General features: G+C 44.1%; 1 protein-coding gene across 1 annotated transcript in view; it reads right to left on the bottom strand.

Annotated features, from left to right (window-relative positions):
- LOC147236766 (calcineurin subunit B type 1) overlaps nucleotides 1–15,255 on the bottom strand; it is a 29,592-nt gene extending 14,337 nt beyond the window's left edge. The window contains exon 1 of the mRNA XM_086173829.1: nucleotides 14,944–15,255. Coding sequence (XP_086029955.1) covers nucleotides 14,944–14,946 — 3 coding nt within the window. The 5' untranslated portion in view covers nucleotides 14,947–15,255. The remainder of the gene's footprint in view (nucleotides 1–14,943) is intronic.
- Between the last annotated feature and the right edge of the window lie 231 nt (nucleotides 15,256–15,486).

Here is a 15,486-nt window from a genome sequence, read left to right as displayed (position 1 = left end):
GTTTTCGTCCAGCCGCTTGTTAAGTCAAACAAATGCTGCCGCCGAGCAGACAACGCTCCCCGGAGATCCGTGATTCATTTGAAACCCCAGACCTTTTTTTCTGAACAGCAGGAACAATGCAGACGGGCGTTCGGCAAAGTTCCCCTGCTCGCAGATATTTATAGAAACTCTTTATGCTGAAAGAGACACGGCGAGGGAAAATAACAACAAGAAATCAAGGGCGGACTTGTTTTCTCTTGTTTCTCGGCAGCTGAGATGTGCGGAGAATGTCAGGGTGCGGTGATATGGGGGGGCGGGGGGGGAAGTAATGTCATTCAGAAACCCACCAAAAAGGACGGACAATGGCTGCTTGGTCGTTGTTTATTTTTCATTCAAGTATCTTGCTGGTTTTCAGAGGAATTCATTGCTGGTTTTCAGGTGCTCTTTTGCCTTTTTTTTTTTTTATTTTTTCTTGCCACTTTTGCCGTTTTCCAGTGATTTCATTAACCAAATTAATTAACCAATTTAGTATAGATGACCAAAAAAAAAAAAAAAAAAAAAAAAAAAAATCAATAATATGCGTGAATAATTATTTAAAAGGACAGTAAAAGGACTGTTCTGTATATTTCCCGTGCATCGTGTATTTGCAAGTGTATTTGCAGTCCCTATGTCCTCTATTTTAAGTCGCTTTGGATAAAAGCGTCTGCCAAATGCAATGTAATGTAATGTAATGAAAAAAAAAAAAATCCTGACTAACGCACTGATATTCCTTGTCTGGAAGAGGGAAAAAAAAAAAAATTATGTACCGCAGTTTTCTGGATATAAAAAAAACCCATGATACAATTTCACAGTTGGATGAATTTCAAAATATGCTGGTATATGGCCCTGCCCTATTACATCCCACCAGAGGCATGTTACACTGTGCATTTAATAGCTCCGAGTCTGGGCCCGCGGTCTGAAGTGTTCAGTAGCAGCACTAACTTCAGTAAAGAGTACAGCGGCGTATTAAGAGTGGAGCTGCAGTATTGTGCATCCCTGCATGAAGTCACGGTCCTCTGGTTTTCTCTAAATAGATGGCGGATGTGGCCGGCGTGTCAACACGACAACGCTGTTTTGTGGCAAAACTTCACACTGAATCAGAGTCTTCCTTGTTTTGCTTTGTTTTTTTTTTTTTTTGTATGTTTGTTTGGTTTTTTTTTTTGGCAACAAAACGCACCAGAGAAACACCGTCTCCAGTTCTCACATCTAAATCTCATTTTGGTGTAATAAAGTAAATCCGAGCCGCTGGCGTCGTTTGCATGCAAACGCGTCGCGCCAGTTCAGTATCACGTTTCATTTCACCCGTCGGCGCTGATCCACTCTGCTGTGTACAGCGCACTTGATCACAAAGATCTGTACGTTTCCGCCATGTTGCTCTCTCCTTACAGTTCTTGCTGCTGATTTAGACATTTTGGCCCAGGCGTCGTTTCTGTCGACGGTTTTACTGTGAAACCCTTTGTTGTGTTTTCTCCTGTCTGGAATTGCCTTAATATACTGCAGATGTTTAAAAGTACACACTGTATGTACCTCTTGAAGTATCACGGCAAAAACTGCCACAAAATGAAATGACCCTCTTTTGAATATAATCTCACTGGAAGAGATTATTTCCAACTCAAATGCGAGTGATATGAATTCACATTTATCTGCCTTTTCAGGCACAAATCCCCATATCCCCACTGATTTGGGGTTTAATAAAATTCAATTTAGCTTTCCAGTATCTCCCCTTGAAATTACCTTAAAATCCCCCCCCAAAAAAAGAAAATTAGCAAGAAATGACTTGAGATTTGGCAGGAATATTATCACTCAGTTCCAGGAAAATTATTAGAGAGTTGGTTTAAAGGTCTGAATGCAGCCTTGTTGATCCTTCAGAAGCATTTGAACAATTGTGAAATTGAACTAGGCCTCATTATGCAGGAGATGCAGTTGATATATGAATGTGTACTTTCCATGTGTGTTGTTGTGCTCATCAGCCCAGAACAGAAGGCAAGCAGCTGTATGCTTCGTCCGCTTAAAAATGTTCTGTAAATATTTCAAAATAATGTTTTCCCCAAAGCTCTCGAGGCTGTCTGCATGTGCAGCCTCCTTCAACTTTATGCATCATGCATGGCATCAAAATACACAGCAGAGCGCAAAAGCTCTTCAAATGCACCACGGAGACGCTGACTGGCGCAGTACGTTCGTTTTGTTGGCTGGTGTTCAACGGTTTTCATCCTCACCACATCCCAGAAATCGCTGTCGCTTCCAGGGACGGATCCTACAAATGAGTCCAGAGGCTGGCAAGCAACGGATTGAAACTATCCTGCAGCTTCACATGAAGCGGAGACACGCTAACTGACAGCACTGTTTAGTTAAGCAGCAGAGCCTGACCAATATGCTAAACAGATTTAAATTTGAGCTTTCGTTGTTATGATCAGCCAGAGAGTATATTTTGGCAGGTGTGCCAAACACCATCACCGCTGAATATCGAAAATAAATTTCTTATTTCAATGAATAGACGCTATGCGTTAAAATCCCTCACCTGACACAGCAAATATGTTTGCACAAGTGTGGAGCCAAGAGCCAACCAAGCATTTGAGAAGATATTTTCCACATCTCTTGGTGTGCTCTGCGACGCTAACACGGATTTGCCCCCTATCAGCTGTAGGAACTTAGTAAAAAAAATTACAATGTCATCCTGTCTTGGCCTATTATGGTTAGTTTTCAATATGACCTATTTATGCCATTCCAGTTGGCCAACTGGACGAAGGAGAAGCTGAATGATAATTTATACGTCAGGAGACCAAAATTCATAGTTGGTGCATCAAGAGCTGGACGTTTATTCGGAAAATACTGAAAGGTGCTCCCGCTAACACAAAAGACCTAGATGAATGTCTTTTGCTGTTGACATTTTGACTGTTTCAGTTCCAAAGATGGATGTGCATGTGAATTCTATAACAATGATAATAACTGCTGTATTTTTCCTCAGCTTATAGAGAAATCTGTTAAACTGATGATGAATTGTTTTACTCCGAACGCCGTAGAGTCAGAATCTTCAGGCTCAATTGTCCACCAGCCAAGATCTAAGAATCATATTCATTGGTTGTTTGTCCACGGCCAAAAAGGTGTGGGAGCTGCAGCAAAACTAGAAATTGAAATTCTTGAAATAGATTAAACCATACAGCAGGGATCCCCGAACTTTTTCCTGTGAGGGCCAAATAACTTTTCCCTTCTCTGCCGAGGGGTCGGGCCAGTTTGTAACAAAAAGTGTGACGATCGCAGAGGTGTCTAAACGTAAACATTTATTGTTTTCACGAAAGCCGCACATAACCAGAAATTAATTCTCTTTCTGGGACCTTAACAGGAGAAAAAAAAAAAAAAAAAAAAAATCAGAAAATAAGTTATAACATTATAAATGAAATAAATAACACTATTTATAAAACAAATAATAACCAAATAACCCTTTTCAAATTTTTCACAGAAAAAAAGGCCAAGGAACATTAACTTCCTTGCAGACACAACTGTTTGCAGCTCTCTCATATCAAATTCACTGTGAAAACCAGAAACCTATGAACCCAAACTGAAACCAACACAACACATTTCCCTACCAGTATGGTTGCAGAACGAATTTCATCCCAGTAGATTTCACTGCGATTAAATATTTGTGAACTCAGAATGGCTCGTTCAAGTCCGAAAAGTAAGCTTACCTATATTCTGTATGTTCATCCCGATTAGACCGGCCCGCGAGACGCGCCAACCATACTAGGAGCTCCGTCAGTCGTAAAGCTAACAAGCTTTGACCGGTCCAGGTTCAACTCTTCCATAATTTGGCATACTTTGCCATAAATATTCTCCCCCATCGTAGTCCCTTTGAGACTGTGGAGGGCTGCCAGGTCCTCGCACATTTTAAAGTTTGCGCTAACTCCAGGAATAAAAAGTAGCAGTAGTGCTGTGTCCCGCACAGCCATGCTCTCTCCAGTGCTAATGAAAAAAAGTCAAATTCTTATGTCTTCTGCTGCAGCCGGGCATTTATATTACCCTCGATTTCTTCAATGCGTCTTGTTACTGTAGTCGCCGACAGACTTATGACATTAAAGATATCTTTCTTCTCGGGACACAGCATTCAAACATTACTTGACAAATTCTCCATCAGTGAAAGGTTTACCGCTGCTTGCTATCAGTTGAAAAACCTGAAACCTCGCTCGAACAGAGAACTGGTTCAGCTGAGCTTGGCGTACAAATGTACTCCGCTGAGCTAACGGTCCACTTTTTAGCTTTGAGAGTTTGTCTGCTCCCATTTGGCCTTGCAAGCAATCATACTTGTCTTTGTGACAGGATTCATAGTGTCGGCACAGATTGTATTCTTTGAACACAGAGCCAAACAGTCTTTTCTTTGATTTGAGCAAAAATAGATATTCGTTTGTCAACTGTAGGTTAACTACCCTGCATTCTGAATCTATTTTTCTCTTACCTCATCTTTTCGCCATTATTCCGCGTTATTTGAAAGGGGCGTGTCCAGGATTTTTTTTTTTTTTGGAGGGAGGGGTTTCAGATAAGGCATAGACAGCAGAAAGGTGGAATAGAATGTTACATTCTATGCATGTACAAGTCACGATTACTTGGCCAGGATGAAAAAAAAAAAAATCATAATGCATTTCTGGTATTGTTCAGGGCAAAATGTATCCGGCCAACCTGGCCGTAGTTTGGGAACGACTGCCATACAGTATATAGCAAACCCGTAAATGTAACCCCCTCAAGGGTACAAAGAAATGTAGATTGAAGATTGACAGCAGGCAGAAACTAGGTCATCATGCGAGTGGAATTTATTCTCACAGTCTTCACAGTCTACAATTCTTCACAAATTTTTACATGGCGTACAAGTTGGAGAATGTTAATTGTGTTAAGAGGTCACAGACTTTTGGCTGGTTTCCTTGCTCGCCGAAACCTATTTTCCGCTCCGGTTTAGGACCAAAGAGTATGTGAGAAGTCCACCGGGAAATATCACTAATGCGTTATGACAGTTGAGGAGTGCTACACTTGTTTTAGCTCAAAATCAAACCCCGGGAATATACTCCGACCGGCCAGGAAAAGCAAGGGCCAGTTATCCCATCTGGCTTAGCGTGGAGCTGCTGCACGACGGCAGCTCTACCTCGGAGAAGATGTGGTATTTAAGGAGCGGCGAGGAGAAAGAGGTGACACGGGATTAGCCGGGAGGACGACTTAGCATTTGACTCTGATTACGGCACTCGATGCTGACTCCGCTCTTCCAGCATAGGTTGACTCGGACGTGGTTTCGCCTCTTTGAAGCAGCGGCTTGAGAGTGATTGCCAATTTGAGGGATTGAATTCCAGCCGAGCTCAATGTGTAGCGCATGACTCCACCGTTACTGGGGTAGGGTGTCCCGTTGCCTGTTTGGCTCAGTGGGTAATAGTGTCAAAGTGATACCTTATTGATCTCTACAAAGAAAGTTCCTTTTGTTTGCGCCCGAACGCCACGCCTCATCTGCCCCGCAGAAACACTATACGGCCTGCGCACACTTCGTCAGACTTGCAATAGGACACAAGTGGATTTTTTTTTTACCGGTTGCAGGCGTTACTGCCGCTGCTCTAAGCCGTCGTCCTCTACCCGTTTTGGTCCAAAAAGGAGTTAAAGCATACAAAGTTCCTCTGTGAGGTTTCCAGTGTTTCCCTCTCTCTACTGGTTCACCTGAAGATGCATATGGCTCTTGGTTTGTCCATAAAATATAAAAAAAAAAGTTGGAAATAAGTAATCAGCATTACGCAAAGACTGAGATTATGTCCTTAAACTTTGGAGATATTCAACTTGCTCTCGGTGAAAGGCGCATTTTATGAAAATCGGGAGGGTTTTCTTTCTTAAAATATGCATTATAAAATATGCATGTGATTATCAATATAACTAGCCTCGAGCCAGAGCTACATTTTGGGTTGATGACAGTGCTGGGCATGGTAGACGCCAACAAACGGTCAGTCAACTGTAAGCACTGTGCAGAGGCAGTGGTAGTAGTTGTAGTAGAACTCAAAATTTGCAGAAGCAGAGATGAAAAATGTGTAATCGTGCTGCGGCTGTTACAGAAAAAAAAAAAAAAGGATTGCAGAAGCTGCATGACGAGAAGTATGGACTGATTAGCACTTGCTACACAGGTCACCTGTCAAATTTGAATAGTCTAAAATGAAAAGGGAAAAGTAGTTTCGCAAATCACTTGTTTAGCCTGGCCTGTGAATGCCTACGACTCGGCGCTGGACATTTATCTTAGATTACTGTGTAACAGTTAACATGATTTCAACATTGAAATGAACATCAAGAGGCGTTCTGCGGTATCTGTAGGGTCTGCGGAGGTAAGGAGACTTACAGCAAAGCAGATTTGTTGTCAGGGATTACAGGTTTACAAGGTTAGGAATAACTCTTGTCATCACTTCGGTCAAAAATTTGCTTCACGCTCTTCCACTTCAGCCGTCTTTCACGTGCAGGCTGACGTGGTGATTATAAAATCATCCAAAAAAAAAAAAAAAAAAAAAAGAGGCTCTGAGTAGAAAAGGCATCTTGCAAATAGGGGAACAGAATCGGAAAGGGAAGGAGACTTGTGTTGCCTCATCAATAATGCATGCTTCATTCAGAATCAATTAGGCCTTAGCACACAAAACATGTTTAACATATTGAAGGGTCTGGCTGCATCGCTGGTTCGGCAGCGAAGCGACAGCCAGCCCAAAAACATGGCTAATTATAGCCCCGTGGAACCCGGTCGTAACGTGAAAGAAAGGGGAACGGAACACACTATAATGTGGAGTCTGGCTAAACAAAATGAGCCAGCAAAAGCAAATACAAACACACTTCACGCGGTTCTATATAAACACTTGCCTGACACTCACAGGGGTTGGAACAAGAAATGACAGAAAACTGCAAACGCTGCCGGATAAAAACAGGGTTGACATCTATTGGCGTGTTCCTGCTTGTGAAAGGGCACATGTAGCTTTATTTCTTCCCAGAGGTGAAAATGTCTCCAGGTGCAGGACTCACCTGGGTCAAAGTCTTGTTGACTTGTTATCGCCTCACTGAGGGAACTGTTCTGACTTGTTGCTGGTAATTTCTAAGTCCGTTGATGATTCACATTCAAATTAAACTGAAAAAATTGGTTTCACACTTGAATCGAGAGACTATCGATGAAAACGAAGACCGCAGTTAAGGGTGTTTCGGAGGCAGAGAATGGGGAGGCAGATACTGCAGATAATTAATCCAGAAGTAATTCTAGAGCAGGCAAATTAATGAATCGTCAAGAGAATGTCTGGATTCTAGTCTACCCTGTCTGCACTGCACTTAAATACGCCAAAACACGATAGCCATGTAAATGCACAGTTAATTAAAAAACGTAAACAAAAACATTATTCAGTGCGCTTAATATTACACGTACATCATGAATTGATCCAGCTGAAAGAAATACTTTTTTTTTATTTTAGTATAGTAGCCATAATGAACATTAAATCCGTTCACGTCGCATAATCCCATTAAATCCAGTTAATAAACACGGGACTTTCTCCAACTCTTTCTGTCAAAATTACAGACGGAATTACTTCTGAGTGTAATAAATAGCTGCTCGCATGAAACCTCCTTGAAAATCGGATCATAATCAGAGTCAAGGTATCCCAAGTATGTAGATATTACAACACAGCAGGGCCCTCAGTGGAATCAGTCCACCATAGAACATGCTGGAATGGAGCAATGACTTGCATAAATTCAAACCCTTGATAAGCACAGCAGTGCCTGCACAAAGTGGAGTAGCGTTGGAAATACACAAATGGAGGGCGGGGGGGCATACATCACTCCCTGGGTACTATCAATTGTGGCTGGGATATTGAACACCATGATTGATGGACTGGCAGAGACTGGAACAGATCTACTGTCCCTCCCCTATTCATCATGAAGATGAACATCAGAGAGGTGCTATCTCCATGAGTTTGGTTCGAAGCGTCGGCATGCCAACAATTTATGCCCGTACTTGGTTATTACAGTAAGTGAGAGCTCGATGCAAAAAATTTGCTGAGTAGACAGGCGAGAGCGCCAAGAGGCCATTCTGGCGTCCTATCACAGTATGTGAAGGGGAAATCAATGCTGTACCTCTCTAAACAATCTTTGGCTCGTTTCTAATAAGACTAAAATTGACAGGCTTGAAAAGCTTTCAGAAGCTGCGAGATTGGAACGTGATCTTGTCTGTACATCCACCTGAAGCGATGTATACGGGAGCGCAAATGTGCAACTTGATTGAAACGGACATTTAAGTGAGAGCAACAACTGCTACACCTCCGGTCAGAGGCGCCAAGTGTCGGTCTGAGCCCAGGTTTGAAAGGAGCACTTCGTTGTCAGGATGGATTTGGGTGGGTGAGTGGGCAGCCGGCCTGGATTTGCTTTATTCTAATGGGGGAAAAGCTTGAAGAAATCGGACATCTCGATAGAAGAGGGCGGTTTATTATCATGGTCTGAGGCAGACGTGGGCATTTTACGGCCCGGGGGGCCCGATGTGGCCCTTTGGCCGTCCCTGTCCGGCCTGCATGGGGTCAATCAGAGCATGAATGACAAAACGTTCTTGTCCAAATCTTCTTGTCATGGCAGCTGTACTTGAATTTCGTCACTTGAAGAAGGTCTTCAGTTCTAATGACCTGTGGGGAGTTTCCAAATATAACCGCCAGGGTTGTGGGCGGGTCTTGGTTATAGTTATGTAAATGGAGGAGTTGATCGGCAGAAACTAAATGGGGTAATGATGCTAACGGGGGTGTTGTTTGTTGGGGACAAAGGAGCGACTTTTGGGGATTATTACAGCTAATCCCCAAAAGCTGCTCCTCTGCCACCACAAGAAGATTTCGACAAGAATTCGCCATGACTGAGAACCTCCACAGACAATGACAAAAACTTGGATTCTGTTTATGTTACACAAGTGTGTTGCTTTTCTGTCATTGTTGGTTTGGCCCTCCAATGGCGTTCAGGTTTCTCATATGGCCCCTTCTCACATGGTCTAAGGCAAATGTTTAGGGACCCTTGGAAATCCGTACAGACCGAGGGCTTTTTGAACAAACACAGGCTAGTATGTTGTAAGTTGAAATGTGAAGAAGCCTTACATTGCTCTGATGCACTACACTGAGCGCTTGATTCCAAATGCCGCTGAATCCAGAGGCAGTTCCCATCTAGACTAGAAGAATTAAGCTAATTATTCCATTTACACAGCATTTTGTTTGTTTTTTTTTACTGTAATGGTACCTGTTCACTGCGGCGCGAAATAGACTGCCATATTCTATCCTGTCAAGGGTGAACCTCAAGGACACTTCTTACTTTTTATTTTCTTTGCCAAGCTTATCAAATATCAACAGTCGTTTGAAATGTGTTATGTTACACAGGTGTTTCTTGCTTGACGTCTTTGAAAAACATTTACACGCAAGTTGTACTGCGGATGCACTATTACAGAGGAAATTAAATATCAGTTTGAGAGATCCAGGTATTGGGTTGAATCTCGCTGAATGAGACCGTCTTACAATGTAGCCAGACTATATGATAAAAATACTCAACCCTTTCGCAGTCACAGCGGAGTGCAAAGCGGTGCTGTGCTTTCACAACGGTCTGTAAATAGAGTTCAGCCATCCATTTTTCTACCCGGCCATGTACTGCGGGCGAAGCCCAGACCGATAACCATTCAACTGCACTGTATCACTAATGACCCGCTGCATTACTGACACGAGGCAGTGGAAGTTGTTCCTTCCGTTTCCCCGACATCCTACCGTGATCCCTGGGATCGTTGTATGTTTTTGGAGGTGCGCGTCTGCGTCATTGTCTGTTTAAGGGATCAGTACTAAATTCAAGAGTCCGGTGCGAATACGAAAATAATTACCGAAATGTCAACTGCCAGTAGAAACTGGGGTAGGCCTGATCCTCTGAGCCATGTTTATACCCGGCCTGGACTTAACTTTGGAGAGTCTGAGGGATTCCTAATGCTAACAACCAATCTATTGCTTGTCTTGGGTTTCCAGAGAGAGTTTCCTGCCCTGTGCGTTTTCCTTCAGTCTCTTCAGGTATTAGGAAGGTTTTGTGGGCATTTCTTCCCTCACATAAATTGAGTGTCTGAAACACCGACTGTGTTGCTCTGTTGAGCCTCACAGAGCTTCAGATACGGAAGATAATTCTTTGTCGGGCATTGGATTTAAATAAAACCCTGTCCACCAATGTACAGGATTGAAATATTCTCCATTTATTCTAAAGCCTCAGGGGGGATGAATTTACACAGACATCGCCATTCCAAAAGATGGATATGCAGAATAGTTTTATTTTTACCCAAAAGAAGCATCAATGTGCATTATTGCTTTGATACCACAAACAGATCCAGGTGTGTTGTGTAATTCCGTGCCGGCCATAGCAGGCATTAACAACTGTTAAGATACAGTTGTATATTGTCGGTTCCAGCGCTTCAGGAAAATTTGCAGTACATTTGGGGTATCGAATACTGACGAGGCAGAAAACAGAAAGCGAGTATGGAGAATGAAATCAGCCCAAAAGCATCCATCAGACAACGAATCGGCCAACAGCAATGAGGCAATGTATGATCTCTCCTGCCAAACACTGGTGAGATAACAAAAAACATCCAACCCGTATCAAATACCAAGCAGCTTTCTAACACTCCACTCCTCCTCCTCTTCAACCCCTGCACGCTGTTTCATGTTGGAAAGAGTCGATATCCTCATATATCAAGAGGCATTTTCTGTTCATGACGGATGTTTGTATTCTTTTTGGCCTTTTCGACTTCTCAAGGCTACCAAACGCTCTCATTCATCGCAGCCCTTAATGCACTAACTGGGGTGGTTTAAAAAAGTAAGGCGACTCCTGAGAAAGACACCCCCGCAAAACACCTTAAATTAATAATCAGCAATTAATTGCAAAAAAGACTGTTAGCAATTGTGGACCTAATCTGACCAGCTTATCTTTGTGCACCCAGCTGAGGTATTAGTTGCAATATCTGCACCTATCAGCAGATACAGTGGACACTTCTGCTAAAAACACAATCTGAAAGCTAACATTATATGCTGGGGCTCTTGAAGACTTGGTTGATTTGGATGAGCAGTGTGGAGGCGTTTTTTTAGTCTGATCGTTTCACTACATTGGGAAAATGTTCCTTTCGATGCTGTGTGAGGAAATTCACTGCTGCTTTCCTGAGAAAATCCAGCAGTTTCATGCAAAAAGAAATGTCCCCTGACATAGGGACTTCTTTGAAGGATCACTAAGTTGTTTGACCCTGCGTGAAAATACAAACGAGTCACAAAAGATCCTCCATCGACAGTCGGTCAGAGAACATTTACTCATTTCAGAAAATTGGGAAAATGGGGCAGAAATAGTTCCACTGCCCCAAAGGACGATGTAATATTTAACCAAATTGCTTCCATTAATGCAGTTCTACATCGTGTCCCTTTGATATGTGATATTCTTTTGCATCGATTCGCCGCGGCCTCCATCAAAACCGTTCCAAGACCCCTGGGGAGAAGCGCCTCACACTTTGAAAATCAGTCTCAAAACACAACACGACACCAAGCTGCCGTTACAAAGGGATGCTCCCGTCGACAACCTGTGCCAAAAGTACCGTACAAACAGACGCCGCCTGACGAAACGAGGTAGGCTCGTGTCGGGGGACGTTCGGTTCAGTGGATAGTCGAGGACTGCAGCGATGCAACGACCAGCGAGAGGATAAATCCAGATTGAGTGGGCTGGCTGGATCGCTGTGTTGATCATCACTTCTGCTGCCGGAGTGCCGTGGCTTTTACATTAGTTGCGGCTCGATTCTTGTGAGGGTGGCGTTCGATTGCTAGGCGCCATACGGTACCCTTAGCATCAGATCACTCCACTACATGCTTAAGCAAGTGTGTCCCCGCCCCCATCCTCCCCACCGGAGCTGAGAACAACACATTCTGAGGGGCCGCAAGTCAGCATAATGTCTGTAAGATGTACACGACCCCTAGTTTTAGTCCTCGGGTTGTAGGATGCAATTACCGCGCGCAAAGTAATGAGCCCATTTGCATTTTTTGTTTACCGTCTCCATTTAACGCATTTGCTGCTGCTGCTCGTCACCGTGTTTCTGGGTTAGCTTTTTAACCTTTCTGCTTACATGCAGGAGATATCCAGTGGGATTATATACTACATAAGCGTGGCAGTGATGCAAGTCAAGTGTACCTGAGGCCTATTACCTGCTGTGGCACAGCTAATCTGTATATATCAGGTTTCTCACAGAGAGGACGGCTGGGGTTTACGTCCCCAAGAGGGATGCAGGTAAATCATTAAAATTGCTTTTTGCAACAAACACTTCACGAGCTCGCCACCTGCGAGAGGATGGTCTTGTATTATTTCAAATCAAAGTGAGTGTAAAAACATGGTCTTTAGTTATATTTTCTGGAAAAAAAAACAAAACCGCACCGCTTGAAATCAATACAAATACCGACTTGCAAGGAGCCCTTCATTCTGGCTCGCTATCCAATTCAAGGCCAGTGCAATTCGGTCTTATTATTAAATTATTCACCTATTTGTCGCAGTTAAACAAACGCACTGTAAATTACGGTAAAATAATAACATTAACCTTATATCAAACTGCTTCATCTGCATATTAGAAATGTTAATTAAAAGCCAGTCCAAAATTGTTCAATTCCATGGAAAAAAATGCAAAATGGCTTTCAATGCAAACTAAATAGCAAGGATTGCTGTGTGTTTTGATGTTAAGTGCCACTGTTCAGGAAAGAAGAAGCGCAGCGGTACATGTGGGGAGGAATCTTGTTATTTTCCGTGTAAAGCAACAGTCCAAGTGTGCACGGCATGACAGGTAGCGGAGCGTCAGTTTGTCAGAGCCCTCGACGTGCTACCGATTTGCATAATACCAGTTGAAATCAATAAGGTCCGATCAGTGGGAGGTTTCTGTTTCCTGCCCATCGTGCGTGGCAGATTTTTTTTTCCTGTTGGAAGTGTTTTCTTGAGATGATATTTAATAACTACTTGATTTTTAATACACAGTAGTTAGCAAATTGCTTGTCCATCATCACATATATGTGTGTGTGTGTCTGTGTGTGTGTGTGTGTGTGTGTGTATATGTGAGAGAGAGAGAGAGAGAGAGAGAGAGAGAGAGAGAGAGAGAGAGAGAGAGAGAGAGAGAGAGAGAGAGAGAGAGAGAGAGAGAGAGAGAGAGAGAGAGAGAGGAATATCTAATAACACTAGTGTATGAGTGCCTTATAGTTCATGCAGTGCAATATTATTCTTTTATAGAATAAAATATAGATCCCCCTGTCTTAAATGATAGCTTATAGCAGTTGGATTTTCAGTGGAAGAACATTTTAGCAGCACAATCACATTTCAATGGTAAAACTGGGGATAACTTAAATTTTTCATGGATTGTAGAGCAAAAAAAAGAAAAAAAAATTAACTTTCTGAGGCTTTCCAGTCTACAGAAAAACAAGGCTAAATCACAGAGGAAAAACATTCAATATATATATCTACTCTTCTACAATGCACTGTGAATAAATAGTGATTTGCTCATCATATTTAAAAATGCAAAGCCAAACACATCATTCCTCTGAAATACAGTTTATACAAATGCTGTGAGACAATAACATCACATGGTGATGAATCAAATCATTAAATAATAAGACATCCCGCTTGCAGGGTAGAAACTGGAATAGTTAGTCATTGATTACAATCCAATAGTGGAAGGATCGTGACTATATTGGGAGACGGATGCTGGAATTGGAGCTGCCAGGCAGGAGGTCTAGAGGAAGACCAAAGAGAAGATTTATGGACATAGTGAGAGAGGATATGGTGGTAGTTAGTGTGAGAGAGAAGGATACAGAGAATATGGTTAGATGGAGAAGGTTATTTCGCGGTGGCGACCCCTGAAGGGAAAAGCCCAAAGGAAAACAAGAAATAGAAAGGGATGCTATCAGGAAGCAGCATCAAGGGTGTATCTTATCCCAACGGGAGCCTTTTTCTATTGAATCCAACAAATTAGCCTCATTGATCACAACACTGGCACCAATACAATACACTGAAATCCAAGTAAGTGGAATATTGAGTGCAAAGTGGAGGCCCAAATCCTATATTGGGATCTTTTTAGCTGCACCCCCTGTCACTGGTTTTGGGGGTCAGGGATCCCAAACTGCGACTTCAACCTTTACTTATTTATACGTATATTGCATGCACGCACGCGTACGCCCGTGCACGTTGCGCGCGCGCGCACACACACGCACGCACGCACGCACGCACACACACACACACACACACACACACACACAGGGTCCGGCGCGCAGTCCGTCGGGACAGTACGATCCGATCCCCCGGCCTGTTATGGCGGATCACTCGGAAACCGGACGACGCTCGTTTTGTGGAAAAATGTCACTTGAAAGCGTGTTTTTAGCTAAAAAATATCCTGTCGTGACAGCTACACCGATGCTATTACGATTTTATTACATGTCGAATTCGAGTGCCCGGGAGTATGTTAGCGGTTTTTCTTTTTATATTTATCAGCTGTGAGTAGGTGCCACAGTCCGGCACTACTTTTCGTGTCGGGAAAACTCATCCGCACGGGTTAAGCTAACTGGAGCTACACCGGAGAAGGGGGTCGGACGTACGCGGGCTTGGAGGCTCCGGGTTCCGGACTCCTGTCAAGCCTCCCCCCCGGGGGGGAGGGGGGGTAGGCTTTAGCACAAGGAGCCGAAAGTGGGCGAGGAGTAGCCGCCTCCTCCTCCTCCTCCACCCCCGTACGGAGCACCGTACGCGGCGGTGCTTTCACCCCCGCTAGCCAAAACACGGGCGAGCTGTCAAAACACCACCTAACTCCCCTCCCTCCTTCCTCCGGCGGAGGCCCGACCACAACCTCGCACTTCACCGTACCGACACCGCGTTCACCGGGCGAAAATATTAGCCGCTTACCATCTTGATGGTCGGGTGACGAAATCCAGACGGTGTGAGCGGAAAACCGGGAGGGTTACACCCGGGGCGGGCGGGCAGGCGGGGGGCGGGGGGGAAGAGAGGGAGTCGGCGGGCCGCCGCGCTGCGGAGAGACGGGCTAAGGTGACGGCTGCGGCGCCAGCGGCGAACTCTCGTCCTGGATTTGGAGACCCAGCTTCAGGTCTTCTTCTACGCCTCTCTCTCTCTCTCTCTCTCTCTCTCTCTCTCTCTCTCTCTCTCTCTCTCTCTGTCTCTGTCTCTCTCTCTCTCTCTCTCTCTCCGCTTCCTTTCCCCGAAGCTTTCACCGCAGTGGCGGAGGGAGGGAGACCCGCTGGGAGGGGACAGCGAGGCGGGGGGAGGAGGCTCCGTTTGACAAGCAGGCAACAGAACCGTACTGTACATCCGGGTCCTCCCGGTTCTACTATTTATTACGCCTCATCGAGTGGTTTGTGAACGGGCGCCCCCTGCTGGTCGACAGGCGGTACTGCATCAACAGGGGGTTCCTCCTCCAAAATATACAGGGAT

This window comes from Fistularia commersonii, chromosome 2, assembly GCF_037954325.1.
Source record: "Fistularia commersonii isolate RoL2024-O1a breed Wild chromosome 2, RoL_Fcom_v1.0, whole genome shotgun sequence".
In the NCBI taxonomy this organism is placed as follows: Eukaryota; Metazoa; Chordata; class Actinopteri; order Syngnathiformes; family Fistulariidae; genus Fistularia; species Fistularia commersonii.
Note: the sequence above shows the minus strand (reverse complement) of the source record. Positions and strands in the feature narration are given on the sequence as shown.